We start from the raw sequence: 22,125 nt of genomic DNA, 5'->3' as shown, positions 1-22,125 counted from the left end.
GGCCAGTATTTCCACAGAAACCTCAGCCAAAACGATTTTATAGCTGGATGTCAGAAATCAGGGAGCCTGGTTGAACAAGGACAACAAATGGCCAACTTGTCTTCCAGCGAGTGATCACAGAGACCATGGGGGCTGGAGCCCCCCGTGGCACCGTGGTCACGCCAAACCACCCGCATCCTCACCGAAGTCCCTCCTGCAAACCACTCCCCACCCCCTTCCTTATCTGGTCACTGTCAACTCGCCCTGTTCTAAGGGCCAGGAATTCGAGGAGGTGGGGGCTGTGGAGAAAAGACGTCCCCCAAATGGATTACTACTCTGCTTGGGGCTCACAAGATTCCCACTCTGAATAGGTGCCACACCTTTTTTTTTTTTTTTTTTTGAGATAGACAGCATGCGAGTGAGGCAGAGACAGAAGGAGAGGAAGAATCTCAAGCAGACTCCATGCCCAGCACAAAGCCCAAAGCGTGGCTCAATCTCATGACCCTGAGATCATGACCTGAGCTGAAATCTAGGGTCGGAAGCTTCACTGACTGAAACACCCAGGCACTTTTTTTTTTTTTTTAAGATTTTTTTAAAGTAACCTCTACACCCAACATGGGGCTTGAACTCACAACTCCGAGATCAAGAGTCGCAGGCTCCACCAACTGAGCCAGCCAGATGCCCTGCCATACTTTTTTTTAATATATGAAAACTGTCTGTTCCCAGAAGCAGATTCCCTTGGATTATACTCAGAACAATGTGATCCCCACTTAACCACAGAAACCTGGCCATAATCCCGGACCACCATTCTTCACAGCAAACCTCCTACCCCAGGATCACAGTCTCCCAGGGATACAGGCCTCTGCTTGTGGAGGGGAGGGGTCCCACAGGCAGCCCAGCCTGCCACAGCTTCACACCACCATCTCTGCAGCCAGCCTGCCCCCCTCTCCCCTCCACACAAACAGCGCGATCTGTCTACAATGCAAATCAGACCCAGTGGTGTGTTAGCTTAAACTTTTACCAGGGTTTATCAACACCCTTGGGAAAAAAGCAAGACCCCTTTTCTCTGTGTCAAAGATACAAGGGTTCCAAGCCCCAGGAATTCTCTCCTCCAGTACTGCGGGCTGTTTGCATGGGTGACTTACCTGCTATGTCCTGCAGGGGGTCAGCCATCAGTACAGGTCCCGGTAGCCACATGTGGCCCCCACAGACATGAGACCCCTACTGCACTAGCTGGCCCTCTGTCGTGCCTATTCAAGTGTGCCACAGTCAGGCAGCAGCGAACCCCAGCAGAGGCGCAGGGGGCCAACCACCTCCACCCACACCCCCAGGTGCATGGGCAGGGGTGAGGATGCATTCCTCCATCCTCCTGTATCACCCAGCCCGACTCCACCTGGGTTTATTAACTCTCTCAGGGGGCCCGTGGTCTTTCTTATAAAGTGACCTTGCTCACCATGACCTCCATCTCCGATGGCATTTATCATGCTCAATTTCAAAGGGCCCCAAACCTCTCTATAAAATAAAGGCTGCAGGGCGCCTAGGTGGCTCAGTCTGTTAAGTGTCTGACTCTTGATTTCAGTTCAGGGGATGATCTCACAGTTCGTGGGTTCGAGCCCCACATCGGGCTCTGCGCTGCCTGCGGAGCCTGCTTTAGATTCTGTCTTCCTCTGTCCCTCCCCGACTTGTGCTCTAAGTAAATAAACTTTGAAAAATAAATAAATAAAGCCTGCAAAGGGGAGTGTGGAGACATTTTATGCAACTTCACCCACTGGGCTTTTCCTTATCTCTGGGGATTCTCTGCCCTGATCTTTCCGTCCTGAGCTGTCTGTTGATCCCTGCTCACCCGGGGTCAAGCCATCCCCTCTCTCTTCACTGCTTATGTAACCACCACCTACTCATCTTTGCTTCCCAGCCCCTGACTCACCCCCTCAAGCCGCTCCATAGCTCCATCCAACCCCACCTCTGTGGTGAATTATGTGCTTATCTACAGGCCCCACTAGACTAAGGGCCACCTAAAGACAGATGTGGGCCCTGCTGATGGGTGCATCCCCAGACCAGGGCACAGTCCCATGACTGCTCAGAGAAGGTGAAGGAAAAACTAAGCCAACAAATGAAGTTCTGACTCCACCCCACCCCCACCGCCACTGAAGTCCCGCAAGCACCAGAGCCCCTCAGATGGTTTGCCATGGTTCCCAGGTAAAGCCCTCCAGTGGCCACTACTGGCCCTTCCTGAGAAGCGGGCACCATCATAGTGACGCCAGATTGTCAGGAGCCATTTAGTTTGTAAACTCAAATTAACAGGAAGCAATTTCATTAACAGTGCTGTTGATGAGTGCATTCCAATTCAGGGCTTATTTTTAAAGTGTCCTCAAAAGCTATGCAGAGCAGGCTGAAGAGCTGAGTCTGATATAATGGAAACTGCGTGACACTGTGTGTCTCACCTGGGAATATCCATACACCAAAGCCTTATCCCTCAACTGTGAGGACGCTTCCAAGCCACAGAGCTCCCCTCCAGTTTGAGGAGAGGATGGACAGGACGTGTGCATACCTGAAAAGGGGCTTTGGGGACCGAGGTCCCAATTAGAGAAGGGAACTCAACTCAGCAAACGCTTCTCCACCCTGGAGAAGCTCTCAACGTGGCCAGGACAAAGACACACGCAGAGAAACAAATCAGACTTACCGACTCTGTGAAAGCCTGGGCAAGGGGACGCACCAAGGAGACGAGCCAAAGGCCAGCCCCCTCCCCCCCCCAGGAGAAGGGAGGCCCTGCACATCAGTGATCACAAATGAGGGCAAATCATTTAGCCCAAATCACCCCCAGGGCCAGTGTAAACTGGATGTCATATTCAAAGAGACACAAAATCCTGCCGCCAGACGCAGTCTCAAAGGAATTTCAACTTTGACTTGGCATTTCTTAAGGAACACTTTGCATTTTCCTCTCTTACTACTCCTGCAACTGTACCTGAATCTCTCCCTTTCCGCCCACAATGGCCTTCACCCCCAGCTGTTTATTATGTCCATCAACAGCCTCATTTATTTCCCCTTTACCCATTACCCAGGCTCTCCTTCCCCAGAACAAAGCATCAGCATCACCTGGGAACTGTTAGAAATGCAAAAGTGTGGACCCCCATTGCAGATGTGCTGCATCAAAACCTCTGAGCATGGGGCCCAATGACCCGTATTTCAACAAGCTGCCACGGGATTCAGAGGCACATTTGAGTCACTTCTTTACCTCAAGGGGGAGCCCGGAAGCTGATCCACAGCAAGGGTCCCCCACCCCCATCCCTCCCCTGCCACTTCAGTTCAGTCTCTCACACCCATTCTCCTGATTAGGCATTAGAGAAATCCGGAAAACAAGCTGACGAACACAGAACTCATAGAGGCTGGTCAAGGACAGGAAACAATCCTCTTTCAAGGGATAGAAGTGGAGGAAAACCCCCGGGGACACTCATACACCAGGGAACCTTGCGTCTTTCCTACCACTCAGGACTGGGGTCTCCACCATGAGGCAAAGAGAAGAGACTGAATTAGGTATCCGGGGTCTCACCTTTTTTACTCCAGTCGTTGCTCCTTGGCAGCAGATGCCCAGGATTCAGATAATCACGCAGCTGCTTCCTGGGAATCTCTGTCCATAGCTCTGGAGACCCCCTACTCTCTTTGTCCCGCTTCATCCCCTTCTGGGGCCAATAATGGGATGACACAGAGCCAAGAGGAGTGGCTCAAGTCAAAACGAATGATAGGGCCTCTGGCACCAGGTAGGAAGGATTCAGGGGTGGGGGAGGCAACACTCTCTCCCCAACCCGGGGGCTAGAGGCCCCGCCCCCAGGAGGCAGTCATTGTCTCTCTGCTCCTTGGCCTCCCTTCAGCATTTTCCTCAGGAGCCTGGGTTCTTGGCAGGTAAGGAAGGACAAGAAAGGAGATTCTTCCACAGCCCGCGAATACTTATTCTTTGCACTGCCAGTGGGACTTCAAAAGGCAAATGACATGCCTGGCGTTCATCACACTTTTACCCCTCTTGTTTGTCATGAACGTCTTCCACAACCATCATCTCATGTGACGGACAGGACTGGTGTGGTCCCCATTTTACCGAAGAAGAAACTGAGGCTCCTAGGCTTTAAGACTTACAGGGTCAATATGAGCTGCACGATGGGCATCACCTGGGAGATTGCTACACCTGTGGGCTCTCAAGCCCCATTCCAGCCCCACTCAACCAGAATCTGCCTTCTAGCAAGATCCCCAGCCGAGTGTGACAAGTACTGGGCTGGGTAATTCTCCAAGGTCTGGGGTCCGTCCAACATTCGTTTGCAACTAGCGATGCCTCACTCTGAGTGATAAGAATCGAAGGGCTTACTAGCAGAAGCCCATAAAAGATGCCCTGCTTTCTGGCCGGAGGCCTCTGTTAAACCACACCTATTGTGCTTTTAGCTACTGTGAAGGAGAGGAGATGGCTGACTGTGTTCTCCAAGTTCTGGGACTACTTCAGGACTGAAGGCGTTAAGGAGGCTGACCCAAGGCAAAGGAAGAGGGATGCCGCCCCCGTGTGGCAGCCTCGACACTGCAGCTCCATCGATCAGCACTAGCTGCAGGGGGCCCTCCAGAGTCTCAGCGAGCCAGTGTTACCCCAAATAATGCTCTATTCGGAGCCATTTATTTTTGGAGTGCGAGAGCCCCATATTCTTGTTAAACAACTTTCCAGAAGATTAACATTCGTCAAAATAGCTGGAGTTGGAATTCCCGGCTCTGTGCACTTCTCCTGCTTGAGCCCTTTCCTCATCCAGAAAGTGGAGACTTGGGCTTGGGATACGGTTTGAAGTCTAGTTCTAATGCTTTGGGCTTGTTATTCACTGGAAATATTACCCTTCCGTGTTCAAGCATTCCCCGAGCGCCCATACCACCTGGGGGGCCGTTCTGACCCAGGCGGGGTCCACCCTTCAGTTGCAAGAGGTCGAGTAGACCAGAATAGGACCAGTCCAAGGGAAGGCCACCTGCCTGGTCTGGGGCTGCCTTTACTACTGTGGGGCGCCGTACATCTTCTGAGTGCTAGCCCACACAGCCCTCCGGGTCCTCACGGCCATCTCAGCTGAGTCCTACAAGTCTCCCCACTCCTGCCACTTGCCCTCAAAATTGCTTTGCTGAGATTCACATCTTGGAAGCTGAGTCATTGAGATGGTTTTCCAAGTGTTTGCAGTTTTCTCCCCCCAAGCATTAGCCAAGTCTTAACTGAATAGACCGATTTATTTAAAATTTTCAAGTACAAGTAGAAAAAAACGACGGAAGTAGTGAGTACAGGCCGGCTGACTTGTGGTAAGAAAAGGATTTTAGGTGCTCTCTCTCGCTCCATTGATCCAGGACTCCATATCCAACAGCACACCTGGACTTTGGAGAATATAAATCCCAACCAGTAAAAATGTCCAAACACAACGCTATATATCCTTAATTTTTCTGCCTGTTGTGCTTGATCCTAGGAAATCCCACCGAGGACTTGGAAGTACATACCCGCCCATTTTCCTTCTCTATCCTTCCAGCAGGTGCCAAAAGTGGAATGACAGGGTCAGGATTAGCCTGGCACTTGCCCATGGCTATTGGACAAATCTGGAAAGCAGTCTGTCTTTCCCAGTCCTCTGAGGGCTCCCCTTCCCTGAGCCCTCAGAAATTTACTCCATCCTTTCTCCTCCAATAGTTACTCTTCCCACAGACAGGATGGACATGTTTCCATTTTGCCTCCAAGCCTGCTAACGAAGTCCCCTCCTTCACTTCTCCACATATGACACCTACTCCAGATAGCAGTGTCCAGCTCACAGAGGACAAAGGCACTGATGGTCATGTCCCACTCTGCTCCAGTCAGAAGCAAAGGAGAAGCGCCACAGAAGGAATGCACTGGCCACACCAAGACAGCCATGGTCTGCAGAAAAGTGGAGGGAAGAGGCCCCACTTGCACCCAACAGTGGACCCAGGATGCTGCCCCATCTCCGTCGTCTCCAATCTGATGTCATTCCAAGTAGGCCACGCTTCCAAATACTCTCCACCTGCAACCTCACTGCATGCCCCTGAAGCCTGGCTCCCACGCTTTGGAAGTACCCCCAACAGCATCCAACCCTGCTGGCCATAGCCACCTCTCACTTTTCAAACTCCCCTCTCCTCCCTAGCCTGCCTCAGGCACCCTCACTCTCCTCTGGCAGGTGGTTTCCTCCCGAGCTCCCAATTGCTCTCCCTGACACAAGCCTTCATTCCCTAAACCAAGAACGCGCCCCAAGCCCCAGACTGACACCAGCATCTCCGCTGACTCCAACAGACTTGAAGCTCCACTTCTCCATCACATACATCTGCTACTCTAGGTTCAAAAGCGTGGAGTCATTCCTTTAAAATTTTTCTCAACATCACAAAATTCCAAAATGCTCATTACACCAATCTTAGAAAATATAAACAAGCAAACACTGACAAACAGCAGCCACCCACAATTCTACCTTGGAAGGAAACTGTTTCATTTTGAAACATCCATCTCATTTTATGCAAACACATTTCATGTTCTTTTCAAACATGGGAAGCTGTGTGCATATTCTATAACCTACATTTCTCAAGTAAAAATAGAATATTCTGGGGGCACTAGGTGGCTCAGTCAGTTAAGCATCCGACTTCGGCTCAGGTCATGATCTCACATTTTGTGAGTTCAAGCCCCGAGTCAGGCTCTGTGCAGAGCCTGGAGCCTGCTTTGGATTGTGTACTCCCTCCCTCTCTCTGCCCCTCCCCGTTCGCTTTCTCTCTTTCTCAAAAATAAACATTAAAAATTTCTTAAAAATACAATATTGTTAAAGCCACTTTTAAAAGTAATGATTGAAATGTATCAAATGTACAGAGAAGCATATCATTAAAAGCCGGATCAACAAAACCTGAAGCCCCTGAAACCTGCATTGTTTTGCCATGTGATTATGCCACAAAGCTTAAATACATTTCCAGCTTCTAACATCAGAGTTCCATCTTACTTTCCAATCTTTCCTGTTTCTTCAGTACTAGGACCTACCATTTCCCATTTCTCATTTGGCTCCTTCCTTCAAACATGGATTTTTTTTTTTTTTTTTTAAATAGGCTTCACATCCAGTGCAGAGCCCAATGCAGCACTTGAACTCAGGACCCTGAGATCAAGACCTGAGCTGAGATCAAGAGTCAGACGCTTACCAGACTGAGTCACCCAGGCACCCCAAACATGCGTCATTTTTAAAGTCCCACTAGCTCCAACCTCTCCCAGGCCCATCTCATTCTGCACAGTTGACCATCCCTAAAACACTGTCACTCTCAGGCTAAAAGATCTAAATAGCCCCCAGTGCTCCACACTAGATCCCCCTAATTGCTCAACCCCGCCACCTCCAACAGCTCTATAAAAATGCTTCAGGTGCTTAAAAAAATTCTCAAAGGCCTCTGCAAGAATCCTCACCAATGCGGTGGGAGCTTTATAAGTTCGCGCTGAGCTGAAGCTGCCACACTGCATAACCTTCACACTAGCTTTGGCTTCGCCTCCAACCCACTCTTCCTCAGTGACATGCAGGGCACTGGTTCCTCTCCTGGGTACACAGGACTGTTACTCTTTCCACATGACCCCAACACCTCTGTTGCTCTGATGACCGCTAGCTGGTTCCAGGCTTCCCACTCACTTCACCATGTGCCTACTCCTTTCCCAAGGTCAAGAGACCCATGGGAAAGCGGACCTCTGCTGAAGTCCTGAAGTCTGACCTCAGACACATCTGCTGAAGGGGGCTGACACAGGCCCTACTGGTAGGCTGTGACAGGTCAGCTCCTCCTAACACAACCAGAGCAGGACTCTGGAAGTGAGGCCTCCCGCCCCCTCACCTTGTAGTCCGGGCTCTTCAGATGGCTTCATCCCCTTTCCACACTCATTACCACCCCACATTCACACACACACACACACACACACACACACACACACACACACACATCTGTGTACTCACACACACTATACATCCAATGGTGGCAAGGGTTACACTCTCACACTCTAGGCCACAGCGTTAACTAAAGGTGAGAGCATCAGTCCTCCACGGGGCCATAACCCACCTTCTGCTGCTGTCCAAACCCTCAAAGGAAGGACAACACAAGGGATGGATCCCCACATACCAGAGAACTGGGCCAAGACTCAACATGGGAGAACAGGAGTACAGAAATAGAGTAACTTCTTGCCACTCAGTATACTGTGCCTCAATTGTTCTTCAGATGGGGTCTTTGACCAATGTTAACAAGTAGAATTTAGTTAAGAGGACTCCTACCACTGGAGTTTTTATTGAAAACACACATACACACAAATGTACACACGCGCGTGCACACACACACACCTTTCATTAGGAAATTAAGGAAACCATTCCTCTGAGTGTAAGACAGGTTTCTTTTATTAATTTTTCCTAAACTTGTCTGTTTATTTAATGTTTCTCTTAGTGTAAGAACGTGACCCGGAGCTTTAACAAACCAATTTGGATAATGCAACCTGGATAAATGCTTGTCTGCAAACAAGTCCTCAATTACCATACACTCTCTGGCCTGGCCTCCAAGTTAATCCAATTGGTTTTAAGGCCTGTCTAAACAGAGAGCAAGCAGACCACATCATCTTATTTCTAGTTTAAACTTTAAACTTCAGTTTTACCCCCATCCCAACACCCGCACCCTCCCCCACACAAAAAGGTTTTTTAGAAGAAATGGCCATTAAAGGACGAGTCAGTTGCATAAGAATTGGCTTAATCCTGCAGCCAGCAAGCCAAAGTTAGCTATTGGCCTCAGCGCAGGCCAGCTGGAACTCAAAGCATGATGGGTAGAGAATGAATAGAGGACACTCTAAGAACAGGGCCAAGTCCTGGTGCCAGAGGCTTCCATGTGTGCTTACACACCAACATAAATACACTTCCACCTTCCTCCTCTATGCGCTGTTTCTCTAGAGCACTTCAGAAACTTATAACACTCTGAAAGTTTTTAGTGCAGACAGGGACAGAAACTTATTCTAAATAGGCAAAGCATCTTATTTCTAACAGCACAGGCCAAAATTAACAGAGAGGCACTCTGTCACACAGATAACAATTACAAAGATCCAAAATGTAACCGATGAAGCTTATAATAGCTTCTAAGGCAGGTACCAGCTGTAGCCTCTAATACAGGCTTCCCTTGGAGTTTCCAAATGCTTCCCTATCAACACTGCCCTATAGGGCAGTCACAGGGAATGCTTTGGTGCACCTGACATTGGCCGCACAGAAAGAATGCGGTGATGGTGAAATCAGGCACCGCACTTAACACTAATTTCAGACTCACCCAGTACAATCCAGTGTATCTTAGGGGTTTTTTTGTATGATCTGTCAGCTGTTTAACACAAATTGGCAGGTTCGTGGCAGGTATTAACACTTAACACACAGTGACTGTGAATGAGCTAAAAAGCACTTTTAACTCTTGTCCTAGGACTTCAAGCTATACTTCAAATTTACACAGAACATCTCTCACCTGAATGAGCAGGCCAGGATACAAATCTTTACACCATAATTAACAAGAATCAATTCCTCAGTTCAATTTACCATGCCTATATCCAACAATACATCTATCCAATTCTAACTTCCCAACGAGAAAATGATTTAGACTTGATGCTTGGGGCATTATAGTGAACGTACTTTCAGGAATATTCTTTCTCAGGAAGAGCTTCCAGGTCCAAAATCCTCAGTTATCCACTTGCTGCAGGTGAAGGGGTCCATTTCCCCAAGAGCAGCACATGGCATTTGTAAGAGGAGCTCCTCTCCTGGGGGCGGGGGGAGGGGGAGGGGGAGGTGTCCCAGTGGAGTGAAGCAGCAGGAAGGAGCTCAGAGAGCACACTTCTCATGTTCTGCTATGTTAATTAACCCATGCCATGCCATGCTCTAGCCCTCAGAAAGAGGGGGACCCCAGCCCCATCCCCACACCAGGCAGGGAGCCTTCATGGCAATCTCTCCAACAGATTTCTGAAGCACAGTTTCCAGAGTTCCTGCCACACAGGTCACAATGAAAAGTCTGCTTGACAGGTAGTTAGAGCTTTTGCTATAGCTCAGCCTTCCAAAACAAACTTATCTTTGTGTAAGCATGATTAAACATAAAAGGAGTGAAGCAGAAGCTCGGTAAGTAAGACTAACTGGGCTTCTAAATAGTACCATTATGAAAAAGATACAATGCACTTAATTTCTGTATCTAACTATTTAGAAGTCAAAATGCTCCATACATTACCTATATCCCCTCCCCCGAAATCCCCTAAAAACTGACTAAGAAATCTCCAGTATTTGATTGCTCTAGTTGATATTTAGAACAAAGTTGACAACTTAAAGCTTTATAATAGTCTGTTTTAATATAAACAATTGTTGGAATCAATCAATGTCCATTTCAGGAAGCTTCTTGTCTGAATCCGAAGGCACAGCTGTGTCTGTACCCTGCTCGGCAGCCTGAGGGCCTGGGCTGTCTCCTTGTCCATCCACTGGTCCATTCTGCTCTGCATTTTTTTGCTCCTCTTTTGGAGGTTCCACTTTGGGTTTGGGCTTTGAAATTATAGGGCTACAGATACTCATCAACTCCTAGAACGACAGAAGAGAAAATCGTGGGTTCTTACAAAATAACAAATTTGACGTGACCCACTCAAATGAACCCAAGCCCACCATCTCCCAACCAGAAGCCAGAAACTAAGATGCAGTAACGAAGTTCCCAGCTAAGTGTCACTTTAAGGATTGTTAATAATTAATAACAAGGCTGACAAGAAAAGATAATTAAATATCAAGGCTATAAATTACCTTAATTTTAGCTTCAATCTCTCTTGCCTTGACAACTGGATCCACGGTCAGACTCTGCTTGTTCTGCAGATTCAGTTTGTTATTCATCCACTCCATGGCTTCATTTGTGCTTTTCTCCACCTTCATCATGTCTGCAGCATCCAAATGGTCATACTGGTCCTCCTGCAACCAGGAGACAACCAGACAAGGGTCAAAGGATGATACTCTACCCACCCAAATATCCAGTTGTCTGCCATCTTTCAGAAAGTTACAGGCTTTTCAAAAATGAAGCACATTTAGCCTCACAATCTCAATAGAAATTCAATTCCTTAAAAAAAATTTCAAGAAAGAGTAACCCCAATTTTTAAAATACTCAGGAAACAAACTTAAGGGCCAAATATACACAAAAGATAGCAATTAAAAGACTTCAACAGCATAAAAAGCACAGGCCTGACACACAATCTTATGAAGATAATTTCACAAACATGACATTACAGGCCATTAGATAGGAGAACTGAAGTTTAGGCATACTAGTGAGGAACCAGAACAATAACAAAAACAATTTTATAAAGGAGACCTTTCAGAAGCAAATTCTTTTTCAATAAATAAGCCCAATTTATCACTCAAAGCTTCTTACACTGACAGACCATCAAGAACCTGGACTATAGTGAGTGGTTAAGAACCCATACTTTGTGGGGCCAGACGTCGGGCCAAACCCCAGCCCCTTCAATAGTAATTTGGGAGGGGTGCCTGGGTGGCTCAGTTGGTTAAGTGTCCGACTTCGGCTCAAGTCATGATCTAACCTTTTATGACTTCAAGCCCTACATCAGGCTCTGTGCTGACAGCTCAAAGCCTGGAGCCTGCTTCGGATTCTGTGTCTGTCTCTCTCTGCCCCTCTCACACCTGCACTCTGTGTCTCTCTCTCAAAAATAAACATTTAAAAAATTTTCCATAACAAACCAAACTGTATGCCTAATGGTTCTCAGAAAGACCAGGATAGAGCAGATTAAGTAAATGATACGCATTTCAGAGCAAGAAAAGGAAACTGAACAATACTGCTCACTTCCAGATTCTACCTATTAAAACAGAGTAGCAAATCACAGCGTTCTTGGTAAGAGTCAATAAAATATCATACACATTACACTAACATCCAAAAAACAAAAAACCCAGCAGTATTACTGAACAATAGAGGAGAGGAAAGGGAAGGGAAGGGGGAAGGGGGGAGGGGGGAGGGGGGAGGGGGAGGGGGGAGGGGGAGGGGAAAGGAAAGGGGAAGGGGAAGGGGAAGGGGAAGGGGAAGGGGAAGGGGAAGGGGAAGGGGAAGGGGAAGGGGAAGGGGAAGGAAAGGGAAAGGGAAAGGGAAAGGGAAAGGGAAAGGGAAAGGGAAAGGGAAAGGGAAGGGAAGGGAAGGGAAGGGAAGGGAAGGGAAGGGAAGGGAAGGGAAGGGAAGGGAAGGGAAGGAAAGGAAAGGAAAGAGCTGTTATGCCTCAAAACTTAACTCTACCAAAGTAAAAGTAGGGAAAGGAACAACAACAACAACAAAAAAAATAGATACCTTGTTTTTGAAAGAGCTGATTACTTTCATATACTGTTGGATTTGTTTCCCTAGTTCTTCAAATAATTTTGGTCTTTCTTCAGATTCCTGGAATCGCATCTTAATAGGGTGACCTAGATTCTTAACAGACGAAAGAATGCTTAAACTATCAAAGTAGTATTGTCTCTACTATTACCGAGATCTACTATGGAATACATTTCATTTCCATGTGCTATATATAAAAAGCCCAATAATGCTCCCCAGCCCAGTGAAATATATCCTTAGGCTAAATATGAGAATATACCTCTATACTGGTTCCATGTGGAGCCACAGTTCAACTTGTCACTGGAGTCCTAATTTTCAAAACACAGTGGGGAGACAACCCAAAAATAGATGCCTCCCGATAGTGATACACAATCCTAAGTACGAAGCACATGTGCCAAAAAAACAGTTTGTAAATTAAATCTGAAGTCTCTAGTTCTAACCATGAATTTATTAGATGGCAATAAACACCACAGAAGTAAATTAGACCGTAATAAGCAGAAAAACAAAAAAACTAGATCAGATTTTCTAGTTTTTTTGTCTTGTTTTGTTTTGTGTTTAATAACTAAGGGGGCAGAAAGATAACTACACAGATTGAGGAGACAAAGGAGCATGTATGGTCCTTATGGGGTTCCTGAGTCAAACTAACTAAAAAATACTTTATAAAACAACTGGAATTTGAAAACTAAATACACAGTAACATTAAAGTGGTATTAAAGGAGCGCCTGAGTGGCTCAGTTGGTTAAGCATCCGACTTCGGCTCAGATTATGGTCCCACAGTTTGTGGGTTTGAGCCCCACATTGGGCTCTGTGCTGACAGCCCAGAGCCTGGAGCCTGGTTCATATTCTGTGTTTCCCTCTCTCTCTGTCCCTCCCCTACCCACCCGCTCTCAAAAATAAACATTTAAAAAATTTTTTAATTAAAAAATAAAAAAATAAAGGGGAGCCTGAGCAGCTCAGCCAGTTAAGCATCTGACTCTTGGTTTCAGCTAAGGTCACGATCTCACAGTTTTTGAGTTCAAGCCCCCACGTCAGGCTCTGCACTGCCAGGATGGAACCTGCTTAGGATTCTCTGTCTCCCTCTCCCTCTCTCCCCCTACCCTGCTCACTCTCTCTCAAGCTAAATAAACATTAAAAAGGGGGATGGGGATGGTAGGGGGGGATACGAAAGAATTTTTTAATGTAATAATGATATATAGTTTCATGTTGCATTTTCTTTTAAATACATACTGAAATATTTTCAGATTAAATACAACACAAAAGACTTTCATCAAATACCTAGGAGTGGAAGGGAGCAAAAATGAAACAAAATTGGTCATGAACTGACAAAAGTTGAAACTACTGTTCTACTTTACTGTGTTTGAACATCGCCCATAATAAAAACTAAAAAAACTCAATCTGAAGGATCTCTCTGGAAGCTCTTAATATCCTTCCAGAATGACAGGAAATTTGAAGGCACGGTCCTTGAGCAATTCCATTTCAGAAGGGAGTCACAATGGCCCAGTTTGACAACAAAGTAATCCACAGAAAGGTGAAAAGTTCTTCTTGTGCATTTGCATCCTTTTGCAAACAAAGGCCTCAACCTTAGATCATTTTTTGTTATTTTTTTTTAAATAAAGTTTTATTCAAACACAGTCACTTCATTCATTTGCAGCCCTTAACTCACAGAAAAGGCAATGACCCTGGACATGCACTAAAACATTCAGTGTACCAGGAATGATCCAAGGGCCTTTAGATCTTCACCCTAACATTCTCCCAACTGAACTTTTTCAGCCCCTTCATTTTTTTGTGCTTTCAACCCTAAGTTTAATGATCAGATTCTTTAATACAAAACCAGATGTTTTTGCTTTACTGAAAATCAAAGCTTTATGGGGCTCCCGGGTGGCTCAGTCGGTTAAGCATCCAATTCTTGGTTTCAGCTCAGATCATGATCTCGCAGCTTCATGAGTTCAAGCCCCACATCGGACTCTGTGCTGGCAGCATGGGGCCTCCTTAAGATTCTCTCTCTCCCTCTCTCTCTCTGTCCCCCCACCCGACTCGCGCTCTCTCTCTCTCTCAAAATAAATACAAATAAAACTTAAAAAAAAAAGTTACATAACAACCCTCCCTCAATTGCATTACAGTTGCCTTTAGGACAGGTTTTGCTAGGTTTTCCACCTCTGTGTCAAGAATGCAATCTCCTTCAGTGAAACATTTTAAGGCTAAACTCCATTTTCAGAAAAATAATTTTGTTACTACAAGGTTCTAAAACAAAGATAACGGGGCACCTAGGTGGCTCAGTCGGTTAGGCATCCAACTTCGGCTCAGGTCACTATCTCATGGTTCTTGACTTCAAGCCCCGCATCGATATCTGTGCTGACAGCTCAGGGCCTGGAGCCTGCTGCAGAGTCTGTATCTCCCTCTCTCTCTGCCCCTCCCCCACTCATACTTTGTCCCTCAAAAAATGAATGCTAAAAAAAAAAAAAATTTTTTTTTTTTTTTAATTTAAAAATGAAAGAAAAAAAAAGGAAGCACTAGGTCCAACATGGGGGATGAACTCACAACTCCCAAGATCAAGAGTCGCATGCTCTGGAGCACCTGGGTGTCTGTCTGTCTGTCTCTGTCTCTCTCTCCCCAGCCCCCCCAAAATCACTTACTTTTAATTCTGCCAATTTATCAACATAAACTTGCTTTGGCTGGTCTTCTCCATCCTCATACAACCAGTTTTCAGTATCTTCTAATTTCAAGGTAAAACTGTTACGATCCTAAAGATGAATAAAATATAATTAGTGATGACAAAAATTAGTCAACTGGCCAGTGAAGTCAGAAGCACAGACTACAGCATCTGAATTCCCTCTAAAATATGGGGGGAGTAGGGAGACACAGACAAGACTGGCAGTATTATTTTACTTATTACCTGCAGACAGTTTTATAATTCTCTCTGGTATGTAAGGGATAGGTTTAAAAATTTGGACACATTTGGATGTTTGAAATTTTCAGAAATACAAAAAGCATTTGAAAATATGTAAGCTATAAAAAAATAAAATCTTAAAAAAACTTTTGTAACTATGTGTAGTGACAGATGTTTAACTAGACTTACGGTCATCATTTCAGGTTTGCACATGTCACTATGTTGTACTCCTGAAACTAACATAATGTTTATGTATCAATTACATCTCAATTTTTTAAAAGTGAAATAAAATAACAGTAAGCCTCAAAGAAAAGTGAGCTGATTTTTTTTAAATACAAGGTAAATAATAGCATGCAAATGTATCAAAAAGTGATGCAACAAAAACAAACAAAAAAATGATGAAGACTAGCCTTTGGGAATCATTGCACTAAAAAAATACAACACTTTTCCCCCAGAAAAGCACATTTTAATCATTTGAACATATACCTACAGATGCCAGCTCCCTTTCTACCTAATACAGCTGAGGCCACTCCCAGAAAACATGGAATAGGCAGGCACATACTTACAGCTTCACTCACAAACTTCTCATACTCGCCGCTAAGCTTGTCCCTCATCTCGTACACGTACTCTTCCACAGCATTCTTGGCATCATTCCTCTCTTTCTCCAGTTTATCCTGCATGATCATCTTACCCTGAGAACAGTACACATTAGATATTCAGACAGCTGAGACGAGGTCCTCTTAAATGTTAACTAATGTCGTCCTACAAGGAGAGAATCCTTCTTCCCCAAATCCTCTTAGCTCTGCAAATCATCCATGAATGAGAAGTGGAAATATGAGTCCTCAATAAATTATGAAGATCAACTCTGAGTTTTGTAGGTGTGCTTAGAAAAAAAATAGGGGCGCCTGGGTGGCTCAGTCAGTTAAGCATCTGACTTCAGCTCAGGTCATGATCTCCCAGCTCCTGAGTTCGAGCCCTGTTGTCGGGCTCTGTGCTGACAGCTCGGAGTCTGGAACCTGCTTCATTCAGATTGTGTCTCCTTCTCCCTCTCTGCCCTTAACCTGCTCACATTCTTATCTCTCAAAACTGAGTAAAAGTTAAAAAAAAATTTTTTTATAATAAAAAATAAATAGAAATTATCAATATTTAGAAACTCAAAAGCAAAAATAAGGAAGAGAATTTAAGACAAGTGAAGTTTAAGAAACTATCAGCTCAATGTCGCAAGGTGGTATACTCTGCAGTACTACTACACAATACCAAAGAAAAACATCAAATCATTCACACAGTGTAAATGCTATAATTCTATAAAACAAATCTAAGATCCAAGGGATACATGATATTTAAAAAAAAAAAAAAAAAAAAAAAAACTAACAGCAGACAATTCATTCAATAATTTGTGCTGCAGGGTCCCAAACCTTGCATCACTCACCATAACAAGAGTTCAGTATTGACTAGCAGTAGGGAAAGGAACTAATGAACAAAATAGCACTACCACTGATGCTTTGATTTCTACTACCATCAACTTCCATGACCCACCTCATCAAACATGCCAACCTCCCAAGTAAACAAACACACTCACACACCTGAACATGAACAATACCACCATTAAATCAAAGACGTAATGTTAAAGATCTCATAACACAGCTTCTAGCAATACAGACATATAACCAGAGAAGAATTTTGACATTACATGGGATTTGCCCTTGCATTACCCAAAAACCTAAAATTGCTGCCTCAAGCCCCATAAAGGTCACTAGACAAAGAGTTTGAGCTCTATGGCCATATTCATCAGTTAGCTGAATATTCTAAGAGGCTGGAAATAACCACCTCATTTTCAATGTACAAGTTGAGCATCTCTCTGTCTATCTGCCATAACAGCTGATTCTCAATGGGCAGGTCCACAGTACTGGTCTTCACTTTTGCCTTCTTGGCTTGGGGTGGTTGGTCCATCTTTTTGTCTTTTGATCCAGCTTGAGAGGTCTAAAATAACAAGAAATCACTATTAACAAACATATATGGGCCACCTTAAACTTCCATTTCAAGAGTTCTTTTTGCTTTTTTATCACTTTGTATTCTAATCTCAATAACCTGGGGCTACTTCTTATAGTATCTGCAAAGTTAAAAATATAAATACTGTGAGTAGTCAAATCCACAGCCACAGAAGTAATGGTGGGTGCCAGGGGCTGGGGGTAAGGGACATGGGGGAATGGGGAGTTGCTGGTTAATACGCACAGAGTTTCCAAACGGCAAGATGAAAACGTTTAGAAGACTGGCTACATCACAATGTAAATATACCGAATACTGCCGCACTGCATAAACACACACAAAACCTCCCATAATCCCACAATCAACACATAATCACAATTTTTTTTAATGTTTTAACGTTTTCTTTATTTTTGAGAGACAGAGACAGAGAGACAGAGCACAGGCGGGGGGGGGGGGGGCAGAAGGGGGGCGCAGAGGGCAAGGGAGACACAGTCTCCTAAGCAGGCTCCAGGCTCAGAGCTGTCAGCATACAGCCCGACGCAAGGCTCAAACCCAAGAGCTGTGAGATAATGACTTGAGTCAAAGTCGGACACTTAACCGACTGGGCCAGCCAGATGTCCCAACACATAATCACTACTAAATCTTCTCCAATTTTCTTCCAATCTTATCTAAACATACAGATTTGGATATGATATTAGGGAAAGATATGAATTTATGGTTCAGAAACCTATTACCAATATGATTTCCAGATCATCTATACCAATTTACATTCTCACAAAGAATCAGACAATCCATCCACCACACCCTGGCCACAAACAAGAATTTGTTTACCATCATCTATGATTTTCTTTGGGTCAATAACCTTGGTGTGCCTGGATGGCTCAGTTACGTATCCGAGTCTTGATTTCAGCTCAGGTCATAATCTCACTCCTGGCTTGTGAATTCAAACCTCATATCTCCATGCCGTCAATGCAGACCCTGCTTGGGATTCTCTCTTGCTCCCTCTTTCTCTGCTCCTCTCCCACTTGCACATGAGCGCTCTTGCTCTCTCTCTCTCTCTCTCTCAAAATAAATACACTTTATTAAAAAAAAATAACCTTATCTCACACACTTACCTATTTCTTCATATTCCCTTGACATTTATCAACCAACATCTCTTAGCATTTTAGTGATTTTTTTCCCTCAACTGACTTTTTCCGCTTTTTTTAACTTTGTATTATTTGTCCATATATCTATACAAGTCTTTATTGTTAAATGTATCCCTTTTTTTCCTTTGGGATAACTTTCATTGCTTTCATGCTTTCAAAGCCCTCCCTGATCCAAAGACTGGAAAAATATTCATTTGCTGTTTTGTTTTTTTTTTTTTTAACTACCTAACTTATCTGGAATTCAATTTGCTGTATGATACAAGGCACAATTTCAAAGCCATTTCCCCCACCTCCTATCCAAGTTAAGTCAGTTTCTAAAATTTATCATTTGCATTTAATTTCATACTAGGAAAGGTGTCAGCTCTCAAGCCACGTCAGCGAAGAAGCCTAACCAGCCCACTGAAATTTCCCACAGCTCCACAGCACTAGGAGGGGAAGGGACAGAGCACCTTTCCTTTCTCCTCGACAGTTCTCCATATACACACAAAGTACTACTCCCTCAGACTGTTGCCCTCAACCACTCACCATGAATGGTTTTCTACCTTGGAAAAGGCCTATAAGTAGGCTTTTCCACTTCCTCTGACCATTATTCTTTTTTATGATTTGCACACTCACAATAATTTCAAATATACTAATAAGCTGATGTGAAAATGAGTTAACAGCACCGCCTGGGGGCCCAGTCAATTCAGCATCTGACTCTTGGTTTCAGCTCCGGTCATGATCTCACAGTTCTGTGAGTCTGAGCTCCACATCAGGCTCTGTGCTGACAGTACAGAGCCTGCTTGGAATTCTGTCTCCCTCTCTCTCTGGCCCTCCCCTGCTCTCTCTCTCTCGGAAATAAACTTAAAAACAAAAACTTTAAAAAAAAAAATGAGTTTACAGACTTAAGCCATCTACAGGTTCTGCCAAACAATCAGAAATAGGTTACAAAGGTTAGACTACACATTGCAATATCCTAAGTTGAAAGAAAACACGTTTTCAATACTGACAACAAATTTAAACACGAAAACTTGGACGTCACCAAGTTAAAGAACAGGATTACAGGGGCACCTGGGTGGCTCAGCCAGTTAAGTTTCCAACTCTGGATTTGGGCTCACTCAGGTCGTGATCTTGTGGTTCATGAGATCAAGCCTCAAGTCAGGCTCCATGCTGACAGCTGTTGTGGGGTCCTCTCTCTCCCTCTCTCTCTGCCTGCACCACACCCACCCCCACCACGCACATGGGCGCATTCTCACTCTCTCAAGAAAAATTTAAAAAAATAAATAAAAAAAATAGGATCGTGAAGGATTCAACAGTGTTACATATATATTTTCAAATAAGTAGTTAGGATATACCTTCTTATTTAAAACACTATCTTTAGACAAAAGACAAGTGTCAGATAACAAAATCTGAAAAAATTATGTCCCATTTATCAGTAAAAAATAAATTATAGGTAGGATGACTAACACCAACAGCCATTCAGAAACCAACAAGAACCAATCACAACCTAGCAAAACTAGTTTCTGACTACATTCTTCCCACATACCAAATGGACTACAGTTCAATGTTCTAGCCAAACACTTTCCAAACACACTACAAAATCTTGCTTAAAAGTTTCAAATACATGGAGAGTTCCTAACACAGCTGACCCTTGAATAATACAGGTTTGAACTGCACAGGTCCATGCATATATGGATTTCTTTTTGAAACAGTACAGTACTCCAAGTGCATGGTCTCTGCTTTATGATTTTCTTAGTAACATTTTTTCTCTAGCTTATCTTCTTGTAAGAATACAATATTTAATACATGTAACATACAAAAGGAGTTAATCAACTACTTATTTTGTGACTAGTAGGGCTTCTGGTCAACAGTAGGCCACTAGTCAACTTTTGGGGGAGCCAGACGTTATACACAGGCTTTTTACTGCATAGGGGTCAGGATCCTTAACCTGCGCATTATTCAAGGGTCAAATGCATAACTACCTTCGAAGATGCACTACCTCAGCCAAACCATCGATGTGAAGAGATTACAAATCACATTCACAAACACAACTATGGGGCACCTGGGTAGGTTGAGCACCTGACTCTTGATTTCGGCTCAGGTCGTTATCTTGCAGTTTGTGGGAACAAGTCCCATGCTGGGCTCCATGCCGACACCATGGAACCTGCTTGGGATTCTCTCACCCTTTCTCTGCCCCTCCCCCACTCATGCCCTCCGTCTCTCAAAAAAAAATAATTACACACACACACACACACACACACACACACACACACACACACAACTTATACCTCCATTTCTTCAGACTCTGCCTTATTCTCTGCTGGTGTGTGCTGCTGCTGCTCTTCAGCATGTGGTTCCTCCTGATCCACTTGCATCTTCTGAAAAACAGGTCGTATCAAATCCCGAAACTAGGAAACACTAATGAAAGAGTAAGCAACCCTCCTAACACAGAGGCAAAATCACATGGTAGGTAATTCCTGCTCAATTATCAGCACTCAGAATATCTAGACTCCAATTCCAGCTATGACATATGTTATCTCTAATAGGGAAGTCTTCCTCTCTGGATCTCAGTTCATACATCTGCACAACGGAGTAACAGTTGTTACGTAAACCAGGGTGGCTGTGGAACTACTCTGTAAACCACATCAGTGTACTTTACTACTTTGTAAACTCATCTGATGCAGTGTGGCATCATCAGTGTATTTAACAGACGTTTCTGAAGAGAAAGGAGTTTCTTCCAGCTTCCTCATGAGTAAATTTCTCTCAAAAGTCTGGAGACTTTCAAGTTTTTAAATTAGTCTTTTCATCCTCCCAAGTAGAACCACTGCATGTACTAGGGGAGCTGAACACCTTCAGAATTCTGTTAAAAGAACAAAGGCTGACAATAATGATAAAACAAAGTTTGTGGAGACCTCAATTCTTGGCTCTCAATGCCTGCAGCACATTAGAATGACCTCGGAGGCTTCTAAAACTGATACCTGGGCCTTAATCCAGACCAACTCAATAAAATCTCTGGAGACTCAGTAGTTTCATAAAGCCTTGATTTTGATGAACAAGAAGGATGAGGCCCAGTGAATGATTCCAATGAGAATACAATCTACTTGTGAAAATAACTGAGACTCCAAGCATTCTTCAGTAATCAGAATCAAAAATAACTCAACTGAAAGACTGTATAAAGACGTATCTGCTTGAATAAGGGAACACGTGCAAACTCACCCTCAGCACTCTGTCACAAAGTTCCTCCCTTGCCACCCAGTAAATTTGCTAGAATTTCTAGCCAAGTCACCTCTAGTATAAAACATCCAAATTACCTCTTCCTCCTTTGCATTCTGATCTGTTTCCATCGGTTCCTCATTTTCCTCAAACTTGAGCACTTCCACTAGAGATGCACTAGACACACTGAAGATGCCATGGACATTTACTCGCACCTTGACTTTCACTTTTGAACTGGAGCCATCAGACTGAGGAGTGACTTTCTGAACTAAAAACTGAGCTAGGGACATATGAGACAAAAGAGAAAATATGACCTGAAAGGACGAATTCAAACATGAATATATGCCTATATCGCCAGGTTATGCCCATTTCCCAGTGATAAGTCAGTAACATGATGCTTCAAATACTCTTACAAGCTTACATGATCATCAGATTTCTCCTTCGTCTTTCACAAATAGTCAAACTCTTAGTACCTTGTCCCAATTAAGGATTCAAACGTCTCCTAACCCTCCAAACATTCCCTTACCATTGGTCCCTTACTACAATTCATCTTTATATGCCACTGCCAGATAAGTTCCTAAACCGATG

General features: G+C 44.3%; 1 protein-coding gene across 2 annotated transcripts in view; it reads right to left on the bottom strand.

Moving 5' to 3' along the window:
* Nucleotides 1-10,308: 10,308 nt before the first annotated feature.
* The window catches only part of HSPA4 (heat shock protein family A (Hsp70) member 4), a 45,382-nt gene continuing 33,565 nt past the window's right edge, over nucleotides 10,309-22,125 (bottom strand). For both annotated transcript variants that reach the window (XM_047084570.1, XM_047084579.1), the window contains 8 exons: nucleotides 21,636-21,817; nucleotides 20,613-20,702; nucleotides 17,039-17,191; nucleotides 15,778-15,903; nucleotides 14,958-15,065; nucleotides 12,301-12,420; nucleotides 10,767-10,928; nucleotides 10,309-10,553 (listed from right to left, as the gene is read on the bottom strand). In XM_047084570.1, coding sequence (XP_046940526.1) covers nucleotides 10,350-10,553; nucleotides 10,767-10,928; nucleotides 12,301-12,420; nucleotides 14,958-15,065; nucleotides 15,778-15,903; nucleotides 17,039-17,191; nucleotides 20,613-20,702; nucleotides 21,636-21,817 — 1,145 coding nt within the window. In that variant the 3' untranslated portion in view covers nucleotides 10,309-10,349. The remainder of the gene's footprint in view (nucleotides 10,554-10,766; nucleotides 10,929-12,300; nucleotides 12,421-14,957; nucleotides 15,066-15,777; nucleotides 15,904-17,038; nucleotides 17,192-20,612; nucleotides 20,703-21,635; nucleotides 21,818-22,125) is intronic.

Source organism: Lynx rufus, unplaced genomic scaffold (assembly GCF_022079265.1).
Source record: "Lynx rufus isolate CCGP_SWC_20201006 ecotype Redwood Valley unplaced genomic scaffold, mLynRuf1.p SCAF_1, whole genome shotgun sequence".
Taxonomy (NCBI): Eukaryota; Metazoa; Chordata; class Mammalia; order Carnivora; family Felidae; genus Lynx; species Lynx rufus.
The sequence above is the reverse complement of the archived record's forward strand: the minus strand, read 5'-3'. Positions and strand labels throughout refer to the sequence as shown.